At 37.4% G+C, this 16,822-nt stretch overlaps 2 protein-coding genes across 2 annotated transcripts; one reads left to right on the top strand and one right to left on the bottom strand.

The window, feature by feature from the left end:
* LOC112527117 (protein PAT1 homolog 1-like) lies at positions 1 to 6,252 on the top strand. Its single transcript, XM_025137544.1, has 5 exons — positions 1 to 187; positions 765 to 916; positions 1,417 to 1,473; positions 2,514 to 2,595; positions 3,959 to 6,252. Exons 1-5 carry the CDS (start codon positions 142 to 144, stop codon positions 5,959 to 5,961), a joined length of 2,340 nt encoding a protein of 779 aa, XP_024993312.1. The 5' UTR covers positions 1 to 141; the 3' UTR covers positions 5,962 to 6,252.
* Positions 6,253 to 7,353: 1,101 nt separating this feature from the next.
* Positions 7,354 to 15,948, bottom strand: LOC112527657 (reticulocalbin-2). The gene is made up of 6 exons (XM_025138415.1): positions 15,167 to 15,948; positions 13,774 to 13,876; positions 13,596 to 13,661; positions 11,404 to 11,577; positions 11,210 to 11,306; positions 7,354 to 7,659 (listed from the first exon to the last, which is right to left on the bottom strand). Exons 1-6 carry the CDS (start codon positions 15,759 to 15,761, stop codon positions 7,534 to 7,536), a joined length of 1,161 nt encoding a protein of 386 aa, XP_024994183.1. The 5' UTR covers positions 15,762 to 15,948; the 3' UTR covers positions 7,354 to 7,533.
* Between the last annotated feature and the right edge of the window lie 874 nt (positions 15,949 to 16,822).

Genomic DNA, 16,822 nt, shown 5'->3' with positions numbered 1-16,822 from the left:
TTTGCGTAGTAGAAGAACGTCAACTCCAGACGCAATCTCACATTATTACATGAGAACAATCTTTCTTACATGGTGGGATTCCTTCTTTCTTTCTCGATCTCAAAACCCTAATCAGTCTCCCCTCTCAAATTGCTGCTGGCTATGGAGAGATCTACTACTCAACACTTGAACAACATCATTGGAGGAGGTTCCTTATCAGCTCATCTGATTTCTCCCTCTTTTTACATGAATATTCCTTCTACATCTGTACTGCGTTTTCCTTATTTATGTTGATTGTTTTCGATGCTTGCTCTTTGATTGTGCTTAATTTGATGATGTTCCTTTCGATACACTTCTGGTTTCAATAGAATTTAATCCTTTTGAATTCGCGTAGCATGAGATCTCCCAAGAACATTTATGTTGGGTTGCAGAGGTTACTACTCCCCCACTTTCGAGAAATTCCACTTTGACTTTCGGATGTCAAATGGGTTGGGTTTTAACTTCAAGATTTGTGATAATTGTTTTGGTTTATGTAAAAAGGGAATTAGGATAAAAAAGCTGTGGAGCTAAGAAACGAGATCATCCATTAGATTTAAATTAACAAAATGGACATAAATCCTAATCATGATAGAGGGAGGAGCTTGATTAATATGTGCGTGAACTGTTTTTCTTTTGATTCCATGGGAAATACCTGTTTTCTGCAATTCTTTATTCAAATTGTTACTTCAAAACTTGTTTAAAGATTTTCTCTTTTTGTACCTGATCTGTTTTAAATTGTAATGCAGGTGATAAAATCTTTGATGCATCACAGTATGCTTTTTTCGGTCAAGATAATTCAGAAAAGGCTGACTTTGGGTGTTTAGAAGTTGAAGAAGAAGATGATAATCCTTTAAGTGGAATTGGTGATGATGAATACCGTTTGTTTGATAGAGAAGAGGTATGTTTTTTGGGTCTACATGTGAACTAATGGTTATCGTTGCTTGTTAGTTTGTGAGGTTAAATACTTACCGAATTATTTTCCCTTAATTTTACAACTTATGGTTTTCTTTTCACTTGTTTAGTTTAGATTTTTATGCATCCAGAAAGGAAATCTTGTGGTTGATAGTTGTGTAGATGCACAAATGCATAATAACCTCTTATAGTTGTGTATCTTTTGTTTTGGGTTTATCTTTATATGTGATTTCCTTCTTTTTGTTTTCGATGAAAATGCTGGAGATGTCTTGTTGGGCATAATATAAAATGTTTGAACCATTTATATATATATATATATATATATATATATATATATATATATATATTGTAAATTGACCTCTAAAGTTGTTATACTCTCGTTTACTTCCATAAATGCTGAATTTTAAAACCGAAAATTATGTGACGATTAATGTATCTCAATTTGCTTTTGCTTACTCTGGTTCTATGTTTACTTTCTATCAACAGGAATCAGGGGTTGGGTCTCTATCAGATTTAGATGATCTGTCAACTACATTTTCAAAGGTCAGTTTCCTTCAACCACTAATTTGCTTGCAATGAATTTTCTGGTTATGGTTTGACCCTTTAGTTGAGTAATTTTTTTAAGTATATAACATTTTATGTACAACCAACCTCACACACCCTCGGCCTCCAGGGAGGTTGGGCTCTACCGGTAACCCAACGGTGTGAATTGGAATAGGGAAAATGTGTTAAAAATGTTATAAAAGCTCTAGTTGCTGAATTACTTATAACCGGGACTAGCTTCTAATGGAAATGCTGATACATGCGCTTCTATTTTATGTTTTCGGAATTGTGTTCAGTATAAGAAAAATAAATAACGTTTCTGCACGTTTTGGTTATCAGTATGATGAAAGTTAGTATACTGATTAGCTTTTTCAACCATCGTACTTGTCTCTTGTAGCAAACAAACCATTTCTTTTTGTAGCAAGTATGGTGGTTATTGGTTTTTTTTTTGCATTTAAATTTCCATACCCTTATCAAAAATTGATAATTCATCCATAGTGTAGTGTTTTTGTTTGCTTGTGCAAGGGCTTGCTTAACTTCAGTTTTCTATACAATGATATATATATAGTTTTATATCTATCTATAAACAAAAAAGATGTAAATTATCTTTTTATTTTTCATTTGTTCATTCCTGAGGAGCGGAAAAGAAAAAGCTCCGAAACATGGTCTTAGCTCAACATTGAAGTTTTTAAAACTCGTCCCAATTGATGTAAACCCCAAATTTGCTTAAGGTCAGAAGCTGAGCAAGAAGTTCAAATCTTTCTTTCTTTCTTCTTTGTTTTTCTTTTATAGATGTGTAAATGAATATTCTTTTAGTAGTTTTTGCTTTGTTCAGAGGTATCAGTTTGTTCGGTTTCGGTAAGTGCAAGGATTTATCTGTTCAAAAAGAATGTCCAGGAACTTATTCGCTCAAAATATGAAAAGCTTTGGGTTTTTTTGGACGTTTCCCATGTCATTTCAATTGTCTCTTTTCTTATTTGCCTTAATTTTGTGGAAAAGCAAGTTAATGTTGTAAGGTAAATATGTTTTCTATTTTGCAGTTAAACAGATCAGTTACCGGCCCTAGGCATCCTGGAGTTATTGGTGACCGAGGATCAGGATCAGGATCTATTTCAAGGGAAAGTGAGTACATAATACTTGACTTACTCTTTTGTTATAATCTTATGAAAGATGTTTATAAGCACTTACGTTAGTCAACTACTTTTTGGCTTACTAAGATCCTTAACAATGATCGTCTTAAAGATTTCTTGGGTTTTAACCGGAATTTTATCTTTACACAGAACATTTTCTAAAATTTTCATACATCTGCATGCACGTCACCTGTAGGTTTTTTTTCCCGTTTATGTTCTAGCCCGTTCTCTGAGGGGGTGTTTGGTACGCGGAATAGGACGTGTAGAATAAAAACCTGTTGTCCCATGTTTGGCACACCATTAAACTAGGACAGGACAGGAACTGTAATGGGACAAAAATGCATTTTTTCTGTTTCACCAAAATAGGTGGAAGATAAATTAAGGAGATGGGACAAGATTGGTAAATTACTAAACTAACCATGTCAAACTAAAACCCTAAAACCTTGCAATTCTTTCACCTGCCTACCTCAATCTTTCCCCTCCCAACCTGTACAGTCTGGTCTGCATACCAAAGCTAAAGCTCCTTTTTTTCATGGTCTTTAGCACTTTTGGCTCAACTAATCCACGTAATTCATGTGAAGTTTCTAGTTTGGCCCAACTCCTTTTTCATTTGTATAACTTTTTTTTATTGGGGTAGTTTGCTGTGTGCATGTTGATGAACTCAACTCTGGTTGTTTTTCAATTTTATGGCACCAAATTCCATTTCTGGATGCTTCAAAAGCTTTGATTCAGTTTCTAGCCACATATACATGTATGACTCTGAATGTGTGAGCGTATATATATATATATATATATATATATATGTATATATAGATGGAGGATCGTGCCAGAAGTCGGTTAATTTGCGAGAAGGGCAGGCAACATGTGATACAACACATCCAAAAGAACGCAGACAGCTTGGTCAACCAACCACATCGCAGTAAAAGTCGCCCGTGCTATGACCGGTCAACCCGATGTGTTTGTATCACATGTGACTTGCCCTTCTCGCATTTCTCACAAATTGACCGCCTTCTCGTTTGAACCCCTCTCTCTCTCTCACACATGGAGGAGTGTAAATGAAAATGCGAACCACAAATTTTTTAGAACCTCGAAACCAACTATTTCATCTATACCCTGAATATTCATGAATGTTATTCGCCATAAATATCAGCATTTTTGTCATGAATAGCATGCATTTTCGTCATGAATGATGATCAATTTTTTCATCATGAATATCTATCACCGATCATGAATAGTTGGTCCTCAAAATATTTAGGCTTCTCTTTTGAACCACCCTTATATATACTATTTGTTATTTAGTATTATTATTTTTAGGGCTCGTCATTTCCACGATTGATTAACTAAACTATTTGCAGGTTCATCTGCCTCAGAATGGTTGGATCAGCCTATCTCCGACACCGAAAGCTACCAGGGAACAAGGAGATGGTCGTCACAGCCTCATCTCTACTCGGATTCAAAGCCGTTATACAGGGCGTCATCATACCCTCAAGAACAACATCAGTTCTTCAGTGAACCCGTTTTGGTACCCGATTCATCGTTCCCTTCGTTTCCACAAACTAATCTCTCCTCTCCACGTCACCATTCGCATCTTTCGAATCTTTCTTCCGCTATCACTAATTCCCAGTTGCCGTTTTCCGATCCAAATCTTTCACCTTTATCAAACACCAATAATCTGCATTTAGGTCCCGTCCTTCATGGATCATCTCGTTATAGCGGAAGTAGGTCCCACCTAATGCCACCTGGCCTTTCTCGGTATTCTCAGGCACAGAGCAACTGGACCAACCATATGCTACATGTCGATCATGCTGGCCTATTAAGCAACACTTTTCAGCAGAAGCTGCTTCATAATGGGTCTCTTTCGCCACATTTTATGTCCCCAATCCAGCACTCGATTAGCCCTTTTGCACCACTACAGCTGTGTCCACTCCCTTCTCGGGCACTACATTTAGGTAAATATGGATTCGTTGACGTAAGAGATCAAAAACCGAAAACGACACAGAAGGGTAGTAGACACAGTGGACGTCTTTCTCGCCAGGGCTCGGATGGTAGTGGTCAGAAAAGTGATAAGTTTCGGGTTCAATTCAAATCGAAATATATGACTTCTGAAGAGATTGAATCCATTCTCAGGATGCAGCATGCTGCAACTCATAGTAACGATCCCTATATCGATGATTATTATCATCAAGCCCGTCTTGCAAAGAGTTCTGATTCAAAGACAGTAATCCGTTTCTGTCCGGCCCATCTTAAAGATTCTCCTTTTCGGTCGCGAAATAGTACAGAATCGCAACATCATGTCAATATCGATGCTAATGGAAGGATTTCGTTCTCTTTCATCCGTAGGCCACAGCCTCTCCTTGAAGTTGATCCTCCAGCTGATTCTGTTGATGGTAATTCTGAACGGAAAGCATCAGAGAAGCCTTTAGAACAAGAACCGATGCTTGCAGCTAGAATTACGATCGAAGATGGCCTTTGTCTTCTTCTCGATGTGGATGATATTGATCGTCTCCTGCAGTTTACTCAGCCTCAAGATGGCGGGTCTCAGATGAGGCAAAGGCGTCAGATTCTCTTAGAAGGCTTGGCAGCATCGCTTCAGCTCGTTGACCCACTCGGGAAAAGCTCAAACAGCTCTGTCGGGTTGACACCTAAGGACGATATTGTCTTTTTACGGTTAGTATCTCTTCCAAAGGGTCGGAAACTCATATCAAGATTCCTTGAACTTCTGTCACCAAGCAGCGAACTTGCACGAATCGTATGCATGGCCATATTCCGTCACTTACGGTTTCTATTCGGCGGCCTTCCAACCGACCACGGGGCTATGATGACCACCACTGCTCTAGTGAAAACGGTCTCCAGTTGCATCTGTGCAATGGATCTCAATTCTCTGAGCGCTTGTCTTGCGGCCGTGGTGTGTTCTTCGGAACAGCCGCCACTTCGACCACTTCGGAGCCCGGCTGGCGATGGAGCTTCAGTTATTCTGAAATCGGTTTTGGATCGAGCCACCCAATTGTTAAGTAACAGTCAAGTTTCAAGCGGAATGCAAAATCCGACACTATGGCAAGCTTCATTTGACGCGTTTTTTGGCCTGCTGACCAAATACTGCTCAAGCAAGTACGACAGTTTAGTGCAGGCGCTGTATACGGAGATCGCGGGAAGCACGGAGGTTATGGTTTCGGAGCAGGCGAGAGCAATCAGTAGGGAAATGCCGGTGGAGCTTTTGCGTGCCAGTCTTCCACATACCGATAGTAACCAGAGGAAGATGCTGGTGGATTTCTCGCAGCGCACGATGCAGGGTGGTGGGTTAAGCGGTGGTCGTAAAGGGAGCGGCGGTGCAACGGCGGCAGAGTCGGTAAGAGTGTGAGTCAGATGGTACAAAAAGGTGGTGTAGAATGAGTTTATGAATGCTGTGTGTGTGTGTGTGTTGTTTTGGTTACTTATGGTGGTGGGTGGTGGAGGATGGTGGTGGTTTGTAGGGTAGTGGGTAATGTAAGCAACTCTTGGAACCAGTATGTATAGAGAAGTAGACTCACTGACAGCTGGGAGTTGAAAGGGCTGGGGAGGCAAGTTTTTTGGCGCTCCCGGTTTCGAATCTCATATCGTTGTAACGTTCGTAACTACTTTTCGATGTTCTACTCTGCATTTTCTTTCGGTTTCCGCTTTTTTACTTGCATTATTTGTTGAGAATGTAAGAAGGAAGGTTCATACGTGAACCAACGCCACTAGGTTTGCAACTGGTAGATTTGCAATTTATCGAGGGATCAAAGTGTAAAAAAGGAAGTTTTTGAACTAGGTCCGTAAGAAACGCAATTTACAGAGGTGTTGGGACTAATTTATAGATTTGGTCCTTGTTTTAGGAGGGTTTTTTACACTTTGGCCCCTCTGCAAATTACTTATGGACCTAGTGACCTTTTTTTGGTGAATTTAGGAGAGAAATAGCTAAGAGATAAAACCAACATCTGAAAATGGCTATTTTAATTAATTTTCCAATACTAAAATTATGGGCGTTTGTTGCGGTTTGAGCATTTTCCCAAACCGCAAACCGCACTACAATTGGTGCGGTTTGTACCTATGGCATTTTATGCCTACAATCCAATTATTACAAGTTTAAAAATATATTATAAAATTAATGATAAAACTAAACTTAGTCAAAAAAACAAATTCCAATACATCCATCCGATTCCCAAAAAAATATATATAGATAGGGAGGGAGGGAGGGAGGGGAAGAGATAGAGATGATTTCATTTATAAACCCAACCATTAATACAAACTTTATAAACCAATCTCAACCTTCAACGAATATCTGATTTAATTAATATCTCATTGTTTCATAATATAAACTATTGATCATAATAAATAAACTCTAATAATCTTCAATAAATATCTAAATTATAATAAATAAATTTTCATCATTTTTTATAAATATCTCGATTAATTGGTTTATATATCTCTTGTTAATAATTGAGAATTTGTAAAAAATCTCTCAATCTCTCTACATATGTGTTTGAAAATTGAAATTAAATTAGTAAAACTACATTCATTTTTACCAATTTTTTATTTGTTTTCTATTTTTTTTTATAAATTTATGATCTAAAAGGATCTGAAAACGGGGGATTTTTGTCGGGTGAGACGGATATGGCTTCGGGGAATTACCCCGCTGTCATAGCCGTCTCGTTGTCATCCGGTCCATATGACTGTTGGAAAATATACAAAAAAAAAAAACAAAAATAGAATGTAACCAGAAGGATATTCCTTAAAAATGACAAAAATGTTGGGTATCTTGAAAAATGACATGAAATTGCTTTAGAACCTAGGTATTACAGATGAAGACCATGCATTGTTTCTTTCATCAAACCCTACAAAATCTATCATATGCTGCCTGCCTGCAAACATAAATAACCATACAGACCAAACAAATCGTAGTACTAAACTCGTATTAGCGAAATTCATCATGGTATTCGTAATCTTCGTCTTCATCCTCGTTAAAGATTGCACTATAAAATACATATGGACTATCGATCATTTCCGTCAACGATAACCGTCCATCTTTATCCGTATCAGCCTGCAAATAAACAAACCAACGATCAATATCCAATTTTTCAGATTTGCTAAAACTTGACTATTAAACTCAAACCGACCAAATCAAGTAACTATTTAAACAGGTATAAATTGGTCGTTTATCTCATTTCAACCGCTTCCTAAGTATCATAACAGTGGATAGATACCGATCAGAACCGAGTGAGAATGCAGCATAACAAGTTAATGAGCCAATCATGAAATGGTACTTTAAACCGGATCATCGAGATTCCTATTTTTGTTTCAGGAGGAGGGATCATGGGTTTCCGGGCCAGCTTAGCTCACCCCCAGGAGACCACGAATGGGCTGGAGTGGTCATCATAGGTGGACCTCCATGGCCACAAGGGATCAACGTTTCTATTGCATCAGACCATTCTCAACTCTGTAATTCCAGATACAGGTAGAAATTTCATCTACTTGCATGTTAATTGGCTTATGGAATATCATCTTCAATTCAAAAAAATCACAGGAACAGTCGTTCTACTCTTAGGGCAAAGGTCAGGTCCTGCAGTTGGGATATACAGGGCTCGTTTGGTTTATCATTTATAAAAATAAATAAAAATTGCAAAAGAGACGAGAGACTTCTACTAGAGCATGACCCCTTGCTCCTTTAGAAGTACGAAGATCCCTTAAGTCTAGTGTGATATAACTAGCTAGATTATTGAAGGTCCTCGGGAAAACAAAGAGAATGTATGATGAAGTAGTCAATTGGGCCTGATTTATAAGATTAAGAAGATATGCATGTTGTAAGAGTCAATAGATCAAACTTATTGGAAGTAAAATGAAACAATGGGAGCAAGGGATGAGACTAGGATGTCCATGAAATCAATTTGGTTTCGTGTCGGGAAGATGATATCAGATATTTTGTTTCTTGATTAGAGGACTCAGAGAAATATAGGGTCAAAAAAGATTTTGCACCAAAGGATTTATTGGCACAACGGTATCCGGGTTACTGATACATCCCAACCTTCTTGCTTGCAGGTCCAAGGGTTTCTAACCTCACCAAAGATGAAAAGTGTAAGTGTGTGTGTGTGTGTGTGTCTTTGTACATAATTATTATAGAGTAAATTACACTTTTGGTCCATATGGTTGTCACCCACTATCAACTCTCTCTCTCTTTTGAACTAATTACAGTTTTAATCATTGTGGTTGACACTTTGTTTCGCTTTTGGTCATTGTGGTTGACACTTTGTCTCGATATTGGTACCTCTGACTAACTTCTGTTAAAAAAAGGCTGTTAACTCATGGGTATGTTTGTCTTTTACTCGGCGGAACATCATCGTCTCCGGTGGAACTTTAACCTCATCCCCATCTCTCTCTTTCTCTCCTGGCCTAGATCTATTTTCCTTTTCACCCCTGCCCTTCTTCCCTCCCTCCACCTCCACCTCCACCTCCACCCACAACCTGCAACCCTCCTCCCTTACATCGACGATTATGAAACCAGAAAAGGAGGAGGCAAAGGAACCCAGATCTGGAACAGTCGATGGTCTCATCAAAATCCTAGAAGTTAGGGAGTATTGAAGGAAACTGCTCTGAATTTCACAGAGCGTTAGGGAGTATTGAAGGAAACTGCTCCGATTGCTATGGTGCTCATTAAAATTGATTGAGAGATCGAGAGAGGTAGGTATGGGATTTTGCAGGTACTGTGGAGTTTCGATATATGCAGAGGATGAGGAGGTGTTTGGTCTCTGGCGTTTACATCGACAGGGAAGGTTGAGGTCGTCGGAGATGGAGTGTAGTATCTGCGTTTATGGAAGGAAGATGGCCGGCAATGGGTTTATGACAATCACCTTCCGATTTCGGGATTGCGGGTATCACTGGAGAATACGGCAATGATGGAAGCATCAACGGAGAAGACGAGCGATGTCGTGAGGCATCACTGGAGGTATTCGGTTGTGATCGGGGGAAAGTTATTGCCGTGTAGGAGCCCTGGAGGTATTTGGTCTACTGTGTTTTATGTGCAAATATATATATATTATTGATATAATAATAATATATTTATTTACATTTCAATTGAAAATAAATAAAGAAATGATAAAAGACCACTATACCCCTAAGTTAACAGAGTCTTTTAACATAAGTTAGTTTGAGGGACCAAAAGTGAAACAAAGTGGCAACCACGGTGACCAAAACTGTAATTAGTTCAAAAGAGATGAGAGTGGGCGACAACCACAAGACCAAAAGTGTAATCTACTCATTAATATGTTTCAAAAAGAAGAATTCACTTATGATGGATCGATAGGGCACCAATAGAGAATCTACGCTCCAAATCGAGGTGTTAGTAATGCAGCAAGTAGGTAATGATAGAATCTATGCTCCAACTTGATGAATGTTAGTTATAGATTCTATCAGTTTCGATGGCCGAGAATGTTACCGATCAGGTAAGTGAGTGTGGTGACTCTTGCTGGTAAACATTTGGTAAACGGCCCCTTGGCTACAGTTATAGCTCTGTTAATCATGACCTATTATGTAATCAATATATTCATGTTTTTACATCGATAATGAACATATTACATATCATTCCAACCAATTTATGTAGGGTTGTTAACCATTCCATTATAACATTAACACATGCAAGGTCCTATATAAGCATCGCTACAAAAGTATGTTGGAGTTAGAACTTGAAACCCGAAAACCCACCAATCTTAATTGAATGGATTCATACCCATCCACCAGGAAAATATACATCAAAAGTGGAGATACCACAATTTATTGAGATATTCTGGTAGCATGATCAAATATACACATACACACATGCATATATATATATATATATATATAACCGTAAAAAATGAAAAACTGAGGAACACCCTGATAACCATTCATTTGTACAATATATACATGTGCATACAAGAAATTTGTAAGTAATTCGTTCGATATGCACATGTGCATAACATGCACAAGTGCATAGAAACCAAAAAACAACTACAATTACTTGTATGCACATGTGCATATCGTACACATGAATGGTTACCAGAGGGTGTTCCTTAGTTATTCATTTTTGGGGCGTTTTCCATTGAACCTCCCTCTCTCTCTCTCTCTCTCTCTATATATATATATATATATATATACACATGTCTATAGAGAGAGAGAGAGAGGGGTTATTTGAAATTTTTTTCACTTTAATCAGAAGGTGAGAACAAGTCTTTATATTGTGTGAAGATTGAAACTTCCACATCACCTTCAACTGTGTATTGGAATTTGGAAGGTTACATTATCTTGTGTGAATTTTGTAACCTTCACATAATATAAAGGTATATTTAAGTTCTCAATACAAACCCTCGCACAGTATAAGGATCACTTTTTCTCACGAAAAGGGGTTGTTCTCACCGAAACCTAACCCATTTTTTAAGGTTCTCCTTTGAACCTCCCTCCCTCCCTCTCTCTGTGTATGTGTGTGTGTGTATATATATATATATATATGCATACACACATAAAAGAAACCATATTTAGCCAGTTGGATATAATTGTCTATAGGATTACTGAAACTTCAAGGCCAAGCCTACATAAAAAAAATCAACCTCAAACACGGTTACCTGTGATATAATATAATCTGCCTGCTGTTTAGCATAGTAACGCTCTGATGGATGAAGCTTCCCAATTATAGGTAGCAGTTCCACATCAGACAAGTATCTACAACAGGAAAATCAAAGCCAGTTGTGTGAGCACTTTCATAAGCCTCCCAAAATCATAAAAAAGAAGTTGTTGATGTATATATGTTTAGATTTACCCGTCCCCATCTTTGTCAAGCTCAGCAAAAAAGGTCCTTGCTGGGGACTCCAATGAATCACTAGACTCGTGTGAAGAATTATGACCATCTTCATCATAGTTTCTTACCAGGTCAAATAGCCCATGGAAGAACTCTTTGAAATTTACCTTCCCATCTTTGTCTGTATCTCGTTCCCTGTAGTAAATTAAAGGACTTGATATCAGTTAACTTAGTTGAGAGCATTTGCATTCACCCATCAACAAAATGTATAACTGAAAGATGTTAGAAACTCTGGCAAATAGATAAATAAAGTACTTCCGATAAAAGATGTAGTAAGTGATTCATACCAACACACGCACACACATATATATATGTAAAATAAATTGAATAAATTAGATTTACTCTATAGAGTTAATTAATTACGTAGGCTTTTTGGAAAGATTCTCAGATTATGAAAAGTCTATTCATAATTAAGTTAATTAATTAGAAGAGAGAAATCCTCCTCTTTTTGAGATCTACGCTATCTCCAATATCCATAACTGTCTTCCCTGCAACCTATACCAATATTTAACTGTCTTTTGACAATTTCTGTCGTGGTGGCATTCATAGTTGGCATCAAATCTCTGCTATCCACAACAATATCCCACAGGATGGTAACAATCAATCACAAAAGTAGGACTAAACAAACACAGCTATCATTATATGTATGTACATGTATATAACATCACAACTAGTTCGATATTTGAAATCTGCTGAGAATTTCATGCCCTGCTGCAGCCTGCTAATATACTTTTTCTTAGAACTTATTTTCTTTGTTATCTAGCATAACAAAATCATTTGTGATATAGCGATTAGCATGTTATTGCTTTATAAAGTTCAGAAGTCAAAATAGAATGGATGGATGTTCATAGTTTGATTCTGCTGCATCAAATCTCAAACACAAATACCAAACATGTATTTGACAGTTTGGGTGTCTACTTAAGCATTTGCTTAGAAGGTGTAATTTCTAGAAGGTCCTTCAGCCTCTTAGAACTGCTTAAGCTTTAATGTTCTTTTAGATATACACATATATAGATATACATAGAAGAACTTTGACTAAGGTTTCACCTTGTAATGGGCATTTACCTTAGCAAGTGGAATGGATTGATACTTGTAAATACCAATAAACCAACCACTCGGACAGGCATAAGTGCCTACCCTCAACCTCCATTCATGGAGACAAAGTCAAGTAGCAACTAGCAAGGTATCTAGATACATATAGTCCTGTCCTATGCTCAATTGAACTGTCGGCACTAGAAGGCATTTATTGGTTATCTCGTTCTTTTATTCCAGTAATTTTGGTTATCTTTTTCTTTCTTCTTTATCATTATAATTACTACTATTTTGTAAGATTTCTTCAAATTGTTAGCAGCTAACACGAGGGAATTTTTTCAGCAGCCTTTTGCAACAGTGGGATTCCTAAACTGTAATCAAAAGGTCAAGGATTTCAAACACCAAAACAACCTCCGTGCTTGCCAAGCTCCTTCTCAAATCACACAATAATCCTCATCACTAGCCCATCATTTAAATTAGAGATTTCACAATCTTCTATAATAAGACAAATAAATTCACATCATACATTAGACGAGATGATACAATACAAAACAAAGCATGATCTGCTAATTTTCATAAACATGATGTCCCTTACAATCTCCAAACACCAAAGGTCAGAGACCAACATGTCAGCCAAATGATTCTGTTACCAATGCAATAGTGGTACTATATGTAAGTAATAAGTATCTTCAGAACTCTATCAGTGGTCTAACTTTCATCTGCATAACATCAAATTAATCACAAATGATACCTCAAAAGAGTCATCCAAGGAGGCGGGATTAGTTGTATGTAAACTTGGCAGTATCCTCCTTTTTAAATTTAATCTCCTGAAATCTTACATTCAGGCCCTTCGTTATATATACACTTGATCCCACCTCCACCCCCTCCCACTCCCCCTCTCCCAAGGAGAAACATATAAATTTATTTAATGGAGTTTAAATATGTACGATGAATGGATACATACATATATGTGTGTGCACATTCTTTTACCAACATTTGTGAGTACATGTACATGTGTGCAAATATATATGTATAAGTATGTTCGGTTTTCTAGTTTTAAGCAATAGCAAAGATGTACAAGGAAACTAATATATGAGAATCTCTTGAAAATAGCATGTCACCTTACTTCCTCCTTGCTCAGCCACTGAAGCAGTCTTGGATTTTTAGTGTCTGCAGGGTGCTGAAAGCTAGATCCCAAAAGATGGCACAAATAAATGGCTAGAACAAGGTAGAAGTCTAATAAAAAAACCAGAGACGAAGGGACAAATTTTTATACTTTGTAGAGAGAAGATAACTTACTCATTGAACTCGGTTATATTCAAAAAACCATCCTCGTCAGCATCAGATGCATTGAAATGCTCCTCTTTCCACCAACCCATATCATATCCAAATGAATTATTATCTAGTGGAACCATGGCCACAATGAGATGTAAGTGGAATATACAAATATCAAAGAACATACAGAAACTTGCTTCAAGTTGTAACGAATAAAGTACAAGACCATATTCCTGATAACAATAATTTGGTTAAGAAGATCAATAACTACTAAGCATCTGCAAACTGGTTCAAAATAACACAAACAAGGCTGGTACAGTATCCTGTAAATCATAATTTCTCTCTAGACTTAGCTGCTATCGAAGCTCCATCTACAAATGGATAAGACTTTCGTCTGATTGTATAGGAGTTTTTGAACTAAAAAAGGAGCAATAGCATCCCTCTTGATATAATAGTAAAGAGTGCAAAGATTGTAGACTTAAGTTTCACATGGCTATGGCAAAGGCACCTTGATTTAGATAATGTCATGATGTTGGATCAATGTCTCTGGTTTGTTTATCAAAAACCAAAGAAGAAGGAGATCAGAAGACTAGACTGGTCTACAAACACTGGCACCAAGATGACTTTTAACAGTCCAGCTACTTGAGCAGACCATAATTCTGCTTTGAGGCCATTGAATACAAACCTTTACAAGGATCAGAAAGAGGTATCATGCACACATTCAGTCTAGTCCATCAATCTCTAAAATACTTAACAGTTCGTGTAATAAAAGCTTTCAACTTCACACTTAAATAACAGAAAACAAACGTTTTTGGATTAAGGTAATACATGCAGACTGCTCCCAGTGTTTGACGGTTCAAGTCCATTTCTTGAAACTTAGCCTGTACAACAATTGAGTTCACACTTAGTGCACCTCTTTCTTTCTTTTTGCTCCAAAGGAAGTGGGTATGCAAACAGATACTAGAAAGCACTTAAGTCGATCACGCACAAGTCACAACTACATAATAATCCCTTGCAAATTCCAGAAAGTGAGACTCTTAATTGTTCTGAATGAATGATTACATGATAGACAAAACTCAATAGGAATATGCTAAAAGTGTTCTATATAGCAAATTCTCAGTACGCCCTAAAAATAAATCTATTATGTACTCTTCGTATAGTTGAATGTAGCAGTTATCAATAACTTCCGCACTAAGAACTTCTCATATTGAAGTTAAAACAACCAACATCAAAAGGTAGAATCAAGACTCCAAACCTGATCTTCCTAGCTACTTGGAAATGGCAAATGCAATAAAAAGGATAGTGTGGAAAAGGAAAATATTTATCCTCGCTACAAATTTCGAATCCAAAAAGGATCATTTTCTTTTAGTTAGCAATCAATTGATGTCTCTGCTTAAATTCGCATAAAAATTATTACCCGAATCACGAACCCAAGTGGGAGGCTGGTACTCAGCAAAAGAAACTAAGCCGTCGTGGTTCTTATCATGCAGTTCCATCTCCCTCTGACTGCGGTGAAGGACTTCCCTCTGCGATTGCTCCAGGTTCCATTCCGTGAGCTCGTGTTCAGTCACGAAGCCATCAGAAGGGTCGACATCAATCCTTGGGAAAAGCAAAACTAATCTATGGGTGATATTAAACTTATGTTCGTCATTCAAGTAATCTTCTGCGTCAATAAAGTCCTCCCATTCCGGCTGTGACTCCATCCCAGGAGCCGCATGTGCTTCTGGTTCCTCTTCTCCTTCATGATGATGGTCGTCAAAGAAGTGACTCTTCTCCCATAATCTGTCCTCTCTCTTGCGCTCAATGTCGGCCACCAAAGGATCGAATGAGACATGATGCTCGGCTGCGGCTGTGGTGGTGGTGGTGGGGGTGAAGGAGAAGTTTGAGCGGAGCTTCAGTCTACGGTGGCGGCGATTGTTGTTCCGGTTGTTGGATTTATTGGGGGACTGAGATATGAGAAGGAGCAGAAGCAAAGCTATTGTGATGTAGATGATGACCGACACTTTGCCCATCTCATCGGCCGTCAGGGGTGGCGATGGCGGTGGCGGTGCGAGAGAGAAATCTCTATGGAGTGGAGATCTCTGTCTCACTAGAATTTGGGGTTTAGCAGTTGAGATGGATTGTATTGAATGATTTGCAATTGAATGAATGAGAATTGGAAGATCGAAGGATCAAGATTTTGATTTTGATTTTGAAGAGAAGGTTATGTAAAACCGTGGTAGATCTGTTTCGCAGATTTCGTGATTTCATATATATATATATATATATATATATATGTATAATATAAACACATATGCTCATATGTTCCCGTTTACATTTTATAATATGTAAATTAAAAATTAAAATTTATAATTTATAAATTATAAATTAACCAATATATATTATATAACATGTATGATTATAAAAACATAATGTTATATTTATAGAGGCTTTAAACACAGAAGCCTCTATTTTTTTAGTGTTTTAATGTTGGGTTGAAGATAAAAACACTTATATTTTTGTGTTTTTAATATTGTCTTGGAGATGCCTTACGAATACAGTAGCAACAAGATGGTTGAGATACCTCAACACGGTCTATTTCTCTCGAAAGTAAACCGTGGAGTATGGCAACAATCCAGTCACAAAGTGCCTAAAATTGCCGACCGACATGTTGAACCTTAAAGAAAGTTATGCAAAAACTCGTATCTCTATGTAATTGTTGAAGATTTTCTCAAACCTCATTGCATCACTCTAGCGGTATTTCAAATTCTCCTCATCTCTAGGTTAAAGATATAATATTAACACATACAAATGGCCGGTTTGTCTGCATTGAATTAAAGTTTCAACTTGAGTGACCAAACCGAAAAGTTAGCAAAAAACGGTAACACCTAAATGTTGCATACTATCTCTTTGATTCAGCTTACACTCACACCCAAATAGGGGTTAGTTGATGCTGAAAAGGAAAGACCTAGAAAAAAAAAATACTTAAAGATAGATTGTATTAAAGTAAAGTTCGACATTGTAGCCACACTGGTTATCTCAGTGATACAAAAAATGGAAATACTGGAAAATAAATTACAACTATGGGGTTGTT

Source organism: Cynara cardunculus, assembly GCF_001531365.2.
Source record: "Cynara cardunculus var. scolymus isolate 2C chromosome LG 15, CcrdV1, whole genome shotgun sequence".
Classification (NCBI taxonomy): Eukaryota; Viridiplantae; Streptophyta; class Magnoliopsida; order Asterales; family Asteraceae; genus Cynara; species Cynara cardunculus.
This window is presented reverse-complemented; position numbering and strand designations above follow the sequence as displayed.

Excerpts from the sequence above, each read along its gene's own strand:
- LOC112527117 (XM_025137544.1), top strand. The coding sequence starts at position 142 with ATGGAGAGATCTACTACTCAACACTTGAACAACATCATTGGAGGAG. Across the intron at positions 1,474-2,513 it reads TGTCAACTACATTTTCAAAG|TTAAACAGATCAGTTACCGG; the intron begins GTCAGTTTCCTT and ends TCTATTTTGCAG. Across the intron at positions 2,596-3,958 it reads AGGATCTATTTCAAGGGAAA|GTTCATCTGCCTCAGAATGG; the intron begins GTGAGTACATAA and ends AACTATTTGCAG.
- LOC112527657 (XM_025138415.1), bottom strand. The coding sequence starts at position 15,761 with ATGGGCAAAGTGTCGGTCATCATCTACATCACAATAGCTTTGCTTCTG. Across the intron at positions 13,662-13,773 it reads AATATAACCGAGTTCAATGA|CTTTCAGCACCCTGCAGACA; the intron begins GTAAGTTATCTT and ends TTTGGGATCTAG. Across the intron at positions 11,578-13,595 it reads CTGAGCAAGGAGGAAGTAAG|GGAACGAGATACAGACAAAG; the intron begins GTGACATGCTAT and ends AATTTACTACAG.